We start from the raw sequence: 15,475 nt of genomic DNA, 5'->3' as shown, positions 1-15,475 counted from the left end.
CCCCATGGTCATCATTAATGATGTGAGTACTACAAGAACTATTTCCATGGGAAAAGTTTACCACAATTATAAAAGTAAGAAATGCGAACTTTCCACATTAGACACAAAAAGCCACTGGGTTTTAAGAGCAGTGTTATAGAATGCATCACTTATGAAACAATATATGGAATACAAATGGCTGAGCATTTCGTCATTACACTAGGAGGGTAAATTTATCATGGCTTTGGTTGGTGCGTTGCCCCACATGCCATTCAGTTCACAGGTTATCGATACACCAGTCTAATTCCCGCACCTAAGCCTTTTTCAGGCTAGCAAGTGTCCAGACGTTCAGAGAACTACGAACACATTTCAACATGCAATAAAATATGTAAACGTATAAGAAGGCCAACGATGGGTTTTATCCACATCTCCTATTGTTAGTTAGATTTTGTACAACCTTATAGGAAAACAGGGACTCGACTTTTCACATCTAGGCTCGGAATACCCAATGTTCATAGCATGAAGCATTCGTAACAATATATTCCTTGTTTGATGAACTCATGGCGATTTGTACCGAATTACTGAGTATGAGAAGCTAAGTGCCGTTTCACCAAAGCTGTTCGGATGAACCGGTTACAAAACGAACTTGTCCATGCTGTTCAACTAAAAGGCCAAATACGTTAAACTTCACATTGACGACAGCAGGCCAGAAGGATCGCAGTAAATCACGCACTCCGTCTTACTATCGGCAAGGTTTGTCAGAAGCTCAAAATTCCGCTTCAAGAAAAGTAACAGGCCGATAAGATTACAGTCATGTTTAATTGGTTTTCACACGCAACTAGAAATCTAACTTCAGAACGCCTAATTTTAAAACTTTCTGATATTAATTTATTCGTGATTTTATTAATTCATCTCTCCGTTGTTCTACCTTATTACTTCATTGCTTTATGCATGACCATATTGGAGTTCCTCATGGTACCGTTGGATGTAAGCTTCTTTGATCTATTCTCAGAGATCTGGTTTCCCTGTGCTACATGCTTATCTATTATCATATTATTATATTATATATATATTGTATACATTATATTAACATTATTATTATAAGTAACACCTATCTTGCCTTTTTCCACCAGGCTGGCCTTGTGAACAGGCTAATGGCAGATCGAAAGTTTCCGTTTCCGCGCAAGTCTGTCACCTACGCGAATATTGATCACGCAGTGGAACACGGGGGATTAAAGTTTCCAGCGAGCCTCGGGCACATGGTCACTGGACACAAACAACAATCGACGTCAGTCCTCAACACTGAAGACGCCTCCAGTCGGGACTGCATTTTCCGCTATCCCTATACCGAATTACTTCAATGGGCCCTTCTCACTAGACGCTATAAGATGGCTCGCTTCATGGTTTTGGCCGGCGAGGAATCGATCGCCAAGGTATGCCATGTGTAAGCTCGCAAGATGCTTGTTTTTCGTCCAGGATGAAATCAGCTAGAATGAAGCTGTTAAAGGGCGGCTGCAAAATAATTGTTGCACTCCGACGCTCCGACCTCAACAACTTGTCTGAAGGAAGCTTCAGTGAAAAAAAATATAAGTTTGACAAGAGGGTCAAGGCAAAATATTACAGGAATTCTAAAAATCGAAGTGTTAGGCTTCCAATGGATTCGTATAGGCCGTTCAGAACTACGTAGGTAGCACCTTTACAGATAGGTGATTGCTGGGCAGGTGAAAAGCCATCCATCCCTTTTAAATGAAAAAAATTATGTCTTCATCGGTCTGATAGGCTATATCTGTCTAGGTATTTGTATTCAAACGCAAAGGACGTATCCTATGCGGGCAATCCAAAATGTTTCGATTTGTCGTTTTTGCTTTCGTATGTTCATAGCGAAGTGAACGAATATTTTGACCCAACACGCAGCTCTCATCTTAAAAGAGATTAACCGAAGCTCCACGGAATTACCCAAGTGTGATTTTTCAGCGTTTTCGGTGAATAACAAAATAGCTTTCGTATTGAGTTCCTCATAAGTTGTCTTCTAATTCTGTCGGGTGACTCAGCTCACTATCGTGTATGTCATTAGATTGACAAAATGGAATTTCACTAGACTATTTTCCGTTTGGTCACGTGGCATCGGAGCTGTTACCCCAAATGAAGTTTCTGCTAGCAATTTATAACTATTTCGCAGCTGGCAGTTATAGGACTGTAGCTATGTCAGTTAGGAAAGGTTTTTTATCTGACCACCTATAAAACTTAACCGTTCTCGGTTGATTTCAGTTATACACGTAACAATTGCCCACTCTCGATTGTATTCAAACATTTTGGACGCGGTTTTTTCTGCCTAGTTTACCAAATAGCGTTGTACTCTACTTTCCTGATCAGGCATTGTTCTCCGTAAAGCTGCTGCGTGGAATCAGACACGCCAGTGTCCACGATGAGTCTGAAGTGGAAGTCGCCAAAGAATTTCGAACGCAGGAAGAGTGAGTTCATTTCATTATGCGCATAACTCGCATGTAGATTACTCATATTTTTACTGATACCACCGAAGTCTCCGATATCGCGCAGGAATAAATCTCCGTTGAGTGAGTAACCAGGGTTGTCCTGATTTAGGTTTAGTAAGTGAAAATCAAGCTCGACAAAGTTCTACTTTATGCCGATCTCATCCACAGTTCAAGCGTTCCTTGCCTCAGAACCAGTTTGCGGCAACGGAATGTAAGACGCATTTTATGAACGGTGGTATCTCCGATTCACCGTCGCGTTCTCTGCTCTATTCACCTATTATTGCTATGAATATAGTGGATATGAACTGGACAAAATACGCAAGTTTCCAAACGCGGGTCTTCAAAAGTGCGACCAAAAGCCTGTGCACCTAGATTGAATGAGAAACATCCGAAGAACAAACGCGGACGAAGTAAACTGACGGACTACCAATTCTGTAATTGCTTTTACGTTGGACGGCCCTCTTAACCAACACTTGTTCTGTTTATCTTCTGTTGTTCCGATGGTGACCCACTTACGGCCCCTAGATAAACTTGAGTCCTGCTCTCTCGTTATTTCATGCTTGATGGTTTACCCTCTCTCATAGGAAAGACCCAGTTGTATTGTTGCTCAACGATGTTACTGCAAGCAGGAAGTTGCTATCCATATGAAGGCTGTGTATTCCATGCTTATATCTCTGGAAGTCCGGAATGCATACGTAGAATGAATTTGTTTTCTCTAATAATGCAAAATGAGCTTTCCTCGCTTAGCGGGCGATAGGGGTCTTTGCAGAAGAGGGTGGATGGGGTTTTGCATTGCGATCGGTTTGCTACAAACACTTGTTCGTAGGAGGGCACAGTGCATGTACCTAAGTCAAAGCTGTGTGAGTGGCTCAGAATGCATTATGTTCACTTGGAAGGCTTTGGATTGGATCACCTGGTACAGAACAAAATCGCTCTCAAATAGCTGTTCAAAGACCAGGTTTCTAACACCTTCATGAACACGTCATCATCACCATCATTGTCAGCTGTAATAACCACGTACTCGTCGTACAGTGGTTGTAGCTGCCGCCGTTTCGTTCACCGATATTTTTTTGGGGAGGGGGGTAGGTAGAGTGGACTGTCAAGGGGGGGGGTTGAAAAAGGAGCTATGGATTGAAGGCAATAGCTTTGGTGCACGAGCGCGATTGAAGGCGCGACTGGGCCATGTCTGACGATGTCTCTAGTCATTGATGTGGCCCGTCTCGGGGTCCCCATCCAGGAAGACGGCAGTGACCAGCGCAGCTAAGTTTGCTGGTAATTGCTTTCACACTTCGCTGTCAACTCATTGTTTGACCGCCTCTGGCTCTTCTCCATCCTTCACGTGGTTGGGCGAAAAGAGCCCTTCGAGGAAGTTGGTCGACTGGCATACGCAGCACGTGGCCAAGCCAGCGCAACCTGTGCAGTGTGATCAGTTCATCTATCGAGGGTGAGTTATTTCTTCCGTGGGCATCTTCATCATATCATCCGGCCGAATTTCAAGCCTATGACTCCATACGTATCAGCTCATGCCAATTCACATAAGACGTTCTGACTACTCACCCGCATAGATGAAAACCGAGTTGTTCCACACTTAAGTGGAATTTCTCATTTAGGCACAGTACTATGCTGATATGTAGTCATGTAACTGTTATAGGAAAAGTCGTGTATTCGGAATGTTTCCGCCCCTCTGGTGAGTCCCCATTAAGGTCAAATGCCCCGCGTGGCTAAGCCCTTTGGTATCCGACCGCAGCATTGCTTACACAGGCGACTTTGGAAAAACGTGCATTGTTGTTGCCGGTTGTTCGGGTTTCACCGACAAACCATCTTAAACCGTGCTCAGTGAGTGAAATGGAAGGTCCAGTTCACTCGGAGGCCGTGTACCAACCCTGATCAAGTCCATTGAGTACGTTACGTTGTACTCTCAGGAGGCTAGCCATCTGTAGATACAAACCTATGGAGCCACTGGAACCCCGTTCTGTTGAGCATTTCTCGTGCTCTAACCTGAAATAATTGTTCGAATCGCATTTTTTCTGACTGGCCTCTTTCGCAGTTATTTGCCACGTGAAAGATGGTGCATTATCGCTTACGGAGTGTGTTGCCGTTTGATTAATTAGATTCATGTCATGTTTTACTTGCTTTTGTTTCTGTGAATGCTTTTCAGTCTCTTCGAACGCTTGGCATTTGATTTACAAGATCACTGCTATCGTCACGACCCGGATCAAGCCAAACGCCTATTGATTTACGAGCTACGCGCGTTTTCGAACAACACCTGTCTTAGTTTGGCCCATATGTGTGAATCTAAGGTTTTTATCGGCCATAAATGTACACAGTCTATTTTGAATGACCTATGGTACGGAGGCTTGCGAAACGGAAAGATGGTTGGAGCCAAAGTTGCCCTTTTGTTAATGGGCATGCTACTGCCACCAGTATATCCAATCATTGGCTACTGTTTGTCGACGCGAAGTAAATTTCTCGAATTCAAAACCAAAGAGGAACTGGCACAACAACCACAGACACTGCAAGAATATCTAGATGAACTCGAAGACACGTCGTCCTCATCTAGCTCTTCATCGTCGTCATCCTCTTCTTCGACTACTTCGTCTCGCTCAACCACGCCACGCCCTTCACTGTGAGTTGAACGACAGTATACTTAAATTTGGCGTCAATGGAAAGGTGAAGCAAACGGATGGTCAAATTCCTTAACATTTTTTTATGATTTTCAGCTTCCGTGATCTTCGTATGAGCATCCTAAATCCAGTTGGGGGTCTCGGCGACCATCCGGTTTGCTCTACGGGTGCTGCCTCCGAATCTATCTCTGCGGTAGGTAACGCTCCCAGTACTTCAATTTTTTCTCGGGTTGATGTCGCTCATCTCGGAATACCATGCAACTAATTCATTTTTACTGTCAAATGAGTTGCCCTTTGATACTTTTACCTTCCTCTGGATAGACCAATCTAAGTGGCCGATCCAAATCAGTCACCTATGGGAAACAGTCTCTTCTCGAAGGGCGATTGTCTTCGGGTGAAACTTGAAAGAATCAACCGAAAGTGATCTCCCCTGTGGGTGTTCTTTCCAGTGAATGTCAACTGTATCGTCATTTCGTTTCACCTTTACACCAATCATGGACCCTTACACAGTCTTACCGAGCTGGGTGATTACCTTTCTATGCTTTGATTGCATTACCATTACACGCGTCGATACATGAATGATTTCATTGACCAGGAAAATATGGTGTCGCTGACGTACCTGTTCAACCTACTTGCTTCCAAGACCGCCAATCAACCACTTATTTACACTGAATCTTCCTCTCAAGTAGCTCATGTTAGGGTCCCCACATTAGTTAGCTATTTACCATGGTCTGTTTGTCTTGTGCATAATTTACTTTTGGGTTGTTATGACAAAACTGTTTCATGTCCGAGCTTCTTGTTTGTTTATCAGCACAAATATTCACAAAACGAGTGACTGGTGCCTCTCGGTGCTGTCACCTGCTGTCGTCCAACATGTGTACGCGCTTGTTCAACTGTTTTTAAAGTTTGATCTGTTGAATGGTAGGGGGCCTTATTACCATAGCCCTGTGAGGATCCAAAAACGGATGCGAATTTATCGAGAAATTACGCGAACTCCAGGACTCTACGACAATTTTTTTGAAACAGTTTCCAGTCTTTGTGCTACTAATCAGTGATGAGTCTCTGACTGTAGCAAAGTAGCCTTTCGTAGTTTCAATGATTCGAATGTTCATCGCTCCAGACGATTCTAGTTTAGAGGTGGCCATTCTGAAAGGCAACCTTTTTCTTGAATGAAATGGTTAGAGAAATCTTGGGAAGTTGAATGGGTCGAGGCAATCTGTGTAAGGTGCTGTACACGTTTGCCCAATGCACCTGCACTTCATTAACCGATTAAGGACCATCGCGTGAATGATGACTAGTCTTCACTTCGTGATAAAGCGTCTAATTCTCTTTATTCGAATCATGAAGGCAACAAACAGATAAAGACGGCGACTGTGAGATACATTCTATGAGCCACTATATTATTATGTTGCAAGGATGATAGGTAAACGTGCAGTTGACACAAGTTCCGGAACAAGCAGAAGTCCAAAAGTTGACACTCACTGGTTGATAATTACTAACCATCATTTGCGGCCCGAGATAGATCAGTGGTTGTGCGAGTCCACTAACCAGGAGGTTCGTGGTTCGAACCCAACGGCAATGAAGCATCGGTGTCGAACACTGATGTCATGCTGCCGATGATGATGATGAAGACCCAACGTCATCATCTCGGCTGCCCCTATCTAGCTTGGGCACTCTAGCAGTATCTCATCCCATCCTTTGGGTGGCATGGCAGTTAGGCATCGAAAGGATGCTACAGCTCAACGATTATTCGATTACTAGTTCCATTACTATTGTTGTTATCATTTGATTTGGAGAAGTGTCCTGTTGGTGTCTGAGATTGCCGGGTTTGAGTCACGCAGTCGGATGATAACGTCATTATCGTGGTACGGACCATGAACCATTTCGCTCAATCGTCTTATGACTGAAGGTGTAGGTGTTCGCTGTCGCTTCACGACTCCTTTCTCCTCTCCAAGCAGTCGATGTCGAGGCTACCTTGAGTATATATATATATATATATATATATATATATATATATATATGAGGAACATGAAGGATTTTGGTCCGTGGTAGAGAAACATTGCTAAAGGGCTATTCAGCTTCAACGGAACACAGCGTTTGTTCCACGAATAAACTGTACTTTGCACCAACGAATTCAAGAGGTGTAAAGAAAATTCTGGATTTAAATGACCATATTCGTAAGCCGCTAAGAAAGTTTTTAATATTGTGAGCAACGAGTGGAACATAGTGGGGCTCCGACTCTGTGGCTTTGAACTAGCTTGGGGTTTCAACCAATTTCTGAAATCTGTTTGAGGTGTTTCACGAGGCCTCACAGCTTATCAGTTGCATAACGTTCGAAGATATCTTCGACGTTTGCAAACCTCACCGTATTCTTTCTGGTCTTGTGAATTGATTCGGTAGATTCCTTGCAGACACGCACGCATATTCGTCACCACTGTCCCTTTTTCCATAATGTCTGCGGACGTTGCGTTTATTGTCCTTGCTCATTGCCAAGGTGTTTATGTTGCACCCTTACTTCTTCCTTCCACACAGCCCACGTCTGTTGTTGCACCCACGCTTCCTTTGGGTGTTGCCGTTGATCAAAGTCATAGTAACTACCGTATCCAAGGGAACCGCCGCCTGAGATTGGGCAGGCGCAATACAACTAAGAGATTCTCTCATGTCAAAGAAGGCGATGTTGTTTCGGATGTGGTCGCGACGAGCTCTTCGATCCGCACGGCTAGCATGTCTGACAGCAAAATTCTTGGTTTGCCATCACCACAACATATACATAAGCGCAAGAGGCGCAGACGCGTAAGTATTCTTAGGTTTATTTGGAGCGTTCGTCATCTTTATAAAACACTATATGGGAGTATTGTAATTAGATTGGGAGTTGCTTTTTTCGGAAATTTTTCCGTAAGCTGATAGGAAGATATCTCATGATAACCATACTCAAACTTTGCAAGATGTGTTAACCATAGGCATTTTCTGCAACAAAGTAGGTTGATGGTCAAACCAGCTGTGCCAGGTGCACCACAGACTCTCACTGCAATGTGCGCTAGCATTCTTTCCCCAAGACTTCTGTTGTTTCAACACAAGTGTCTTGAGTAACACACTACAGGTGTCTTGAAGTTTTGAGCGCTGTTCTCCTCGTCCCTGTAAGTAGATGAAGTAACTTTTGAATAATCATTCTTTACAGTTTATTTCGAATTGCATATTAAATTGTTCGTCTTATAAGTTCCTCAACTCAACCGTGCACTCTAATTAGGGCAAATCTTACCTCGTGTGAGATCAGGATTGTTTTGACTAGGCAGAATATCAAATGTGCAGGCTCTAACTAGACGAGATTCACACTTGCTACTCCAAATACCTCGTCTATTTTTGTTCACTTTATCAACTGAATCTTCACTTCAGTTGATAATGATCGGCTTCAATCGCTAGACAGTTTTTGGTGGACGTGCTGGTGACGGTTCTTTTAGTTGTGCCTTTGGTAACGTTTTAGGTGTTAATCCTCTCTCCGAACTTGACAGTCGACTTGCAAACTTTTAGTAATCACCTGAGAAGACGTCAGTTTGCGATTGAGTGGTTATCTCCTTTACTTCTGCTTCTTTTCATGCACTTTTGGAGCGATTGTTAATATCTTTGCCGTCACCGGTTATTTGAGGAATGACTAACATTATTCTATTGGTCTGTTTGAAATTGGCCTTTCGTTGTAGTCCGACTCTTCTCATTTGGCTGGTTCGTTGGGTATTTTCATGATGGCAGTAGCCTGCCTGCGTCCCATCTAGCCCGCGTCATCAAACAAGCCTGAAGCCAAGCCATATGCTTCAAGATTCATGCGCCCAATTATGAATGAATCTACTGAATCGGTTCGGTGATTCGAAAAGTACGGTACTTCGCTACCATTCAGTCAGTCATTTTCACGTTGTAGTGACGTAACAATGACTGCCAGCTTGTGCTCTTTCTTAATGACGTCTGACACCCATTCGTTCAGCTGTATCACTTCTGTGCACGTGCTCTATCCAACATTTTCACAGCAAATATAACTAACCGATTCATACCTTTAGCGTCTGCCTCCGATTATAGCCGTTAACTGAGGACCGTAGTTGAAGGGCTGATGGGGTTGCTGCAGACTAGACTAAACAATGCCGATAATGCAATCTTCATTGCTGTGACACATTCACGATCCTAATGACAGGTACCTTTTTGTGCAATCCGTGTGACTGAACGAACAGGATTTTGATGATGATGGAAGACAGATATCGGGAAAGAGACGATGTAGCGAAGAATGCAACGGAAAACTCGTTTGTGCAAGCCTAAGGATGATGAAAAGCGCATATCATTTAAAAAAATCGTTCAGCCCTAGAACCCTTTTGGTGCCTAATCAGATGAACCTTTGAACTTCCGTGGTCAAGCCCATCCACAAGTACCAGGATGCACAAAAACCTCACCCATCACTCCCATTCATTGAAACATGCAGGTAGCTGCTCCAGATGAGGATCCTCCATAGTAAATAGGCAGCCAACAATAAACAGGTCACCTTAATGAACCCCCCGGTTTTTCACATGAGCTTTTATGTCTCCAGGTGTTCCACATGTTTTACCAAGCAACCATCTGCTTTTTGACGGGACAGACCACTCACAAATTTGCTGTAAACGACCGGTTTCGTGCTTATTGGGACTCATCAGGTAGGCACAGTCTTCGAGTTCCTTTCAACCATGTGCTCTAAAAGAACCGAGGTTCAATCACCTTGATCAGAAGCCCAGCTGATTGGTGCGAGGTGTATGTAAATTAAAGTGGGTAATATGATAAGCACCAAGCTTTTTTGCCTTAAAATTAAGGGTCTGATAAATGACTGTATCGTGGTACACTCAACAGTGAGACCAGCGAATCAACACGTCACTTGACCTCGTTTATCTTGTGAGTCCCACTTAGGGTAAAACTTATGGTAGAGTAGCTTTTCAGGGTAGATGTCATCTTGTCTTCCAGTGATCTTGTCGTTGAAGTTAAACGACAATTACCCTCACAACTGGGGCAATTTCGTCTCGGTGGAAGTGGACCTCGCATCTTAACACTTCAGTAAGCCATATTTTGGTTCTTCTTTATGCCGGAATTTCTTTATTGTCTTGGAACAGTGATTACGTTCTATCCAACCTTCCATTCAAACAGTTATTCTCACGAAGCAAGGCGTCTAGTGAACCGCATTCGGTCGTAACATCATGTCCTACCCACATTAACAACGATCCACCCTCAATCCTCGAAAAAGAGAAGGACACTGAGAAAGATTGTCGTGCAATGGACAGTACAACTGGGATTGGTGATAAAGCAGATGCACCATGCTTTGCGGTGCAGAAGGAGAACGGTGGGGATAACAATGGAACTGGAAGTAAGCCAGTTTCATTTCATCCAAAATAGGTTTACTGCATCTCTCCTGTTGTTTGATATCAGAATTCCCATCCTGACTCACGACTTCCTTGTCTTTAGGCTACTTTCGCACAAATACAGGCTGTCAAAGATGACTTCCTGGTTACAAACCTCTTGTACTTAACATTTTCTCGTCAGGCTAATCTGAACGCAAATAGTTCTTGGACAAATCCCTCTTTCTTTCTTTCTTTCTTTCTTTCTTTCTTTCTTTCGAATTTTGTGAGACCAAGAGATTTGCAAACATATTTGAATCTCTACAATTATTTCTTCGCATCGGTTTTTGTTAAAAGCGATTCATAAGCTGAGGGTGTATATATACTCATGCTTCAATAGTGACTCGATTCGACCTTTTTCCCTTATATTGTTCCTCTGATGAAAGTTTTCATTATGTGACGGACATTTGGACAGCGTACGACATGCCAAAAGTTTCTGATGGGTAGAATCACTCCGTCCACCCCTGTTGCTCACATTTCAGCCGCTTGTTGCATGTGGTTTATTATACGGTGAATCGTTTTCTTTTTATCTTACCACACCCAGGTGACGCCCTTGCGTTGTGCAACAGAACACCTGATTATCTGGGGTTACCAGATGTTCGGTTCAGTGCAGCTGGTCGAAATAGCATGCCAGCTGAGGTAAACCTGACGTCACGTACTCGTACAAGCCCGAAGGACCCTTCGGTAACCGCAGGACAGCATCATCAGCGTTCCAGTATTCACACATGTCCAAGTTTCCCTAATACCACCTACTGTACTACCGGTTCAAACCATATTGGAAAGCATTCCTTTCCACTGAGGTAGAAAAATACGTTTTCACTGCGTTTAGATTCCATCATTTTTTGGTTTTGACTGAAGCGTGTTTACTTTGGTTTTACCGTAGCTACAAAGTCTGCAGTAACTGGCCATATATTTTAGCATATCATACAGCCAACCTCTGTAATGGCCAATTTTGATGGCCTTTGAAATTTTTTCGGGCGGCCGTAACTTCTACAGGAAGACCTCCCAGAATACACTACGTTAAAGCGGGCGAGTCCAATGGTTTTAGTGGGAAGGAAAAAATATGCAGCTCACTTTAAACCCACCAGCACTGAGCTGTTCCTCATACTCTGTTTTACTCCTGAGAACTTCTTGAGGTGCTGCGGCATCCCGATATAGAACAAATCAGTAGATCTGAATATCTATTGTTATCTGTCTGTTTCCAGCAGGGCAGTGACTTTTGATTTTTTTACGCCTACCGGTAAAAGGAAAGTACCGGCGGACTTCTAATCCGTTGGTTTCACAACGGAAACTTGTGATTTCCTTGTCTGTGGACCGCTATTTTTCCGACAAACCGATGCTAATGCTTCTTTATGAACGGTTCTTCCTCTCCAACCTAAGTAGTTTTTATGTATATTTTGAGCTTCCTTCCTATATCATTTGACTGATGCATACCACCGTCAACTAAATTTGAAATCCTTCCCGCTACTGGAGGGTCAGTGTTTCAAGAATTACTAATTACGTTATTCCACTGTGTCCGCGGGACGATTGATATTGACTGCAGGTGATGTGTAGTTTGCCGTCCATCTGTATCTATGTAAAGTTTCTGGATACACTATTGGTTTTCAAACTCCTCATTGTTCACAGGTCAAATCTTGCTGCATTGCTTCCCTCGAATCACTACGCTTCCGTAGCTGCAGCCACTTCAATACCCCGCAGGCGTAAATCACTGGGTTATACAAGGACTCGTTCATTAAACCGAACGAAAGATGGAATCGAAGGTGTCGCTAATCGTCACCTATCCCCGGCTCATGTCAATCCGAACGACTTGACTAAGCCCATGTGGAACATTGCTTCAGGACAGCTTATTAAGCCGCGGGTGGCATCCGATGATCAAACTGCCAAAGCACAGACCCCGTACGGAAAGACTCTTGGTGCTTTGCATAACTTTCAACTCACTCCAGGAACTCCAGATAGATTAGAAGGCCTTTTTACGTCGGCCACAAGTCACCAATTGTCTTGGCGCAAGCGGATCTACGAGTTCTTCAGCGCCCCAGTTACGCGATTCTACTTGCATGTGGTAAGCCATTCTTCCATTTGTTCAGCGTGTGAAAAGAACATAAATTTATTTAAACTTCATGTGAATCCTTTTATTTCCGTTCTTCTGTGGTTAAGCACACGGATCTCGTGATGGCTGTATTTATGATGCTACTGTAGTTTGTGTTCGTAAGTGGTCCATGTGATTACTTAATCCTTGAATGCGAAACAACATAATTTTACCCAAGTGCGATGACTCAGGAAATCGCTTAGCACTCAACTAGACGTTGTAGTGATAGTTGTCAAAACTGTTGAACTTTTTCCCACTTGAGTGCAACATCGCGTACATTTTCGAAACTTTGATATAAGCGTGCAAGTCTACAATCAATTCACATACTAACTTTTGCACAATGGTAGTACAATGGCACCAGATGGTGGCATCAGATGCCCCGTAATAATGACACGATAATCAGTAGCTTCAGTGTTCCGTTGTATTCTTGTCCGAATCCATTCGGTTTCCGGAAGAAGAATACCCTCTGACTAACACTACCATTTTTGTAACTGTTCTTTTTTCCGATCTGTTCAAGCACGTTAGGATTACCTTGTGCTTCCTCCCCGGTTTATAAGTTTGTGAATATTTTTAAACTAAGGCACAAAACGTTCGTGCTAGCTGTAGTAACATGCATCACTTCATTGGAAGTTACTTTTCTTTGTGTAGCTTTCGAATCGTCAGACTCTGTAACTCCACTTTGCCTTCATTAGCTTACATTTGTTTTAGCTTGTCTACTGGATTCTCTTCAACGTTAATCCGGCTTCTTGGAAGTCATGCATCGTAGCAATCCGTCGTTGAAGGTTGTAAGCGAGTTGTGTGCCACAGCCACAGAACCCTTAAATGGCCTAAGGAGTCGACATCATACTTGACCACTTTAAACAGTTTCTAGCCTACCGCCACGGTGTTCTCCCATGCCCGACTTTACTTCAGATTGTGGTTGCACGCCACGTAACCGAATCACTGACGCTAGAGTCTTTGAATGGAGAATAACTGTTTTGTCCCATTAGTCCATTAGTCCACCTAAATGTCGTCTGTGAGCTTCGGCTAAGTTATTTCCTATGCCCTGCTCACGACTCCCCAATTAACTAGGATCAGTTTCGTGCCTCGTTTGGTGGTGCATTTTATTGCCTCATCTTGAGAACAAAATGATATTGTTCCTGCAATCGGCGCGCCTCAGCCATATCATCCCATTTGTAGCTTTGGCCAACGACTACAAGTGAGAATTATTATTCACTAAGGTCTAGGAATTAGAAATTTGGCCAATTCTTGTAAAAAAACAACGCAGATTCTAGTTTTCCGTTTCTTTCTCGAGGACGATTAGCTAGGAAGCAAAGTAATCGGTCTAAACATGGCTGAATGGATAGACAAAATGAAACTGAGGAGTATTTTTTGGGGTCGTGCGGACTAACCTGATAATTAAGAAATATTGTTTGTTGACCTTAGTAGATAGGGACAGAAAACTAATTAACATTCGGTCCATGTGAATGCTTCGCACACTTTGAAGGCTACGACCCTAGAAGCGGGGCTATTATCGAGCTGGCTGTTCAGCTGTTAAAATGTGCACCCATTCAATGCGAGACTTTCTCAGAGTTTGAATACGATGTGATGTGACTCACGTTCACCGTTACTCTCTTTGGGATAAAACGTTCATTGTCGTAACTTGAGTGAATCTAGTTTTTATCGGTTGATGCTGGTCTGGATTCCGCTTACTAGTCACTATTATTTCTCCAATTTTTGCATTTCAGATTTTGTATCTGGTGTTCCTAGTCCTCTATATTGGTCTGTGTCTTCATACAATACCCGCTCGCAGCTGGTCGTTTCTGGAGATCTACGTATATCTACACATCGTCACTTATTTTCTGGACAAATTCCGTGAGGTCAGTTTTTAGTTGGTAGAATCGATGCACACGTTAGTAGGTTCTACTGTTAGGGATCTCATACGTAAATTCGGTTGCAGTTAGCCTGCCCCACATCCGCCTGTCTTTGGTCTTCGATGTGTACGGCAATACCAATTTGTTAATGGTACTATGCTCTCAAGATTCAGTGGGTAGTAAACTAGTTGCTACAATGAAGGCAATCTCGGCTAGCTCAAGTTACTCACGTGTGGTATTCGATACAAATTACGTGGATGCCAATAAATGTCAGAAGTTAGTACACAGAGAAGTGACTAAGCATCTTGCTTTTTAACCCCAACAAGATACATCCTTATGCAGTGCGAATTCGTAAACCCTAATTTCTGTGTCTGTCGGTATGAAAATGTGGATTTTATCCTGTAATGCGTGCTGAAGAACCGGGGAGCACCCTTATTGGGACTCATCAGCAGTTGATTAGAGTGCACACATTTCCGGAAGTCAAATGGAAGCTTAACTATTCAGCAATTTAGTCACCTTACAAAATGGAAGCCTGCGGACAGTAGCTTTTGACAAAGTGGGTGTTTCTGAGCTTTCGGAACTTGTTGGGGCAAACAGGTGTGTCGTGTAAGTACTTTTTGAGCAACAATTATGTAGGTGCAGTGAGAACAAACACGTATGTATCTGTGAGGGAACTGCACAGTATTTCTTTACGGGATCCTCTGAAAAACATGGAGGAAATCCACCACATTCCATCCTGAAACATTGTCGATTCCGTTGGATTTTGAACGCCAATAAGCAAATATAAGCCAACTTGATTAGATCACACCAACATCGTAATTGCGTGACAGTCATTTATCAATCGAGACTATGTGGATTATTGACTAGCCGAATGACTTGGAAATAAACGGGTCATACGTAAGGGCTCAACATGACCGACTATTGTATAGGTCACAGAGAGCTACTACTCTCATTAGGAATACCGTCTGGAGCACTTGTCTTTCACTAAAAGATGACCGTCCTAGACAACTGAGGTTAGTTGATTATAGTACCCGTTTTCAAAAAG

At 43.1% G+C, this 15,475-nt stretch overlaps 2 protein-coding genes across 2 annotated transcripts in view; one reads left to right on the top strand and one right to left on the bottom strand.

The window, feature by feature from the left end:
* The window catches only part of T265_09604 (hypothetical protein), a gene marked incomplete at both ends in the record, with an annotated part of 79,466 nt that overhangs the window by 41,178 nt on the left and 22,813 nt on the right, over positions 1–15,475 (top strand). Inside the window, 9 exons of the mRNA XM_009175719.1 lie at positions 1,113–1,412; positions 2,353–2,450; positions 4,630–5,097; positions 5,192–5,288; positions 7,628–7,888; positions 10,244–10,460; positions 11,036–11,291; positions 12,118–12,550; positions 14,305–14,436. Coding sequence (XP_009173983.1) covers positions 1,113–1,412; positions 2,353–2,450; positions 4,630–5,097; positions 5,192–5,288; positions 7,628–7,888; positions 10,244–10,460; positions 11,036–11,291; positions 12,118–12,550; positions 14,305–14,436 — 2,262 coding nt within the window. The remainder of the gene's footprint in view (positions 1–1,112; positions 1,413–2,352; positions 2,451–4,629; positions 5,098–5,191; positions 5,289–7,627; positions 7,889–10,243; positions 10,461–11,035; positions 11,292–12,117; positions 12,551–14,304; positions 14,437–15,475) is intronic.
* T265_09605 (hypothetical protein) overlaps positions 4,912–15,475 on the bottom strand; it is a gene marked incomplete at both ends in the record, with an annotated part of 34,796 nt that continues 24,232 nt past the window's right edge. The window contains one exon of the mRNA XM_009175720.1: positions 4,912–5,095. Within this exon, the coding sequence (XP_009173984.1) occupies positions 4,912–5,095 (184 nt within the window). The remainder of the gene's footprint in view (positions 5,096–15,475) is intronic.

Source organism: Opisthorchis viverrini, assembly GCF_000715545.1.
Source record: "Opisthorchis viverrini unplaced genomic scaffold opera_v5_288, whole genome shotgun sequence".
NCBI lineage: Eukaryota > Metazoa > Platyhelminthes > Trematoda > Opisthorchiida > Opisthorchiidae > Opisthorchis > Opisthorchis viverrini.
The sequence above is the reverse complement of the archived record's forward strand: the minus strand, read 5'-3'. Positions and strand labels throughout refer to the sequence as shown.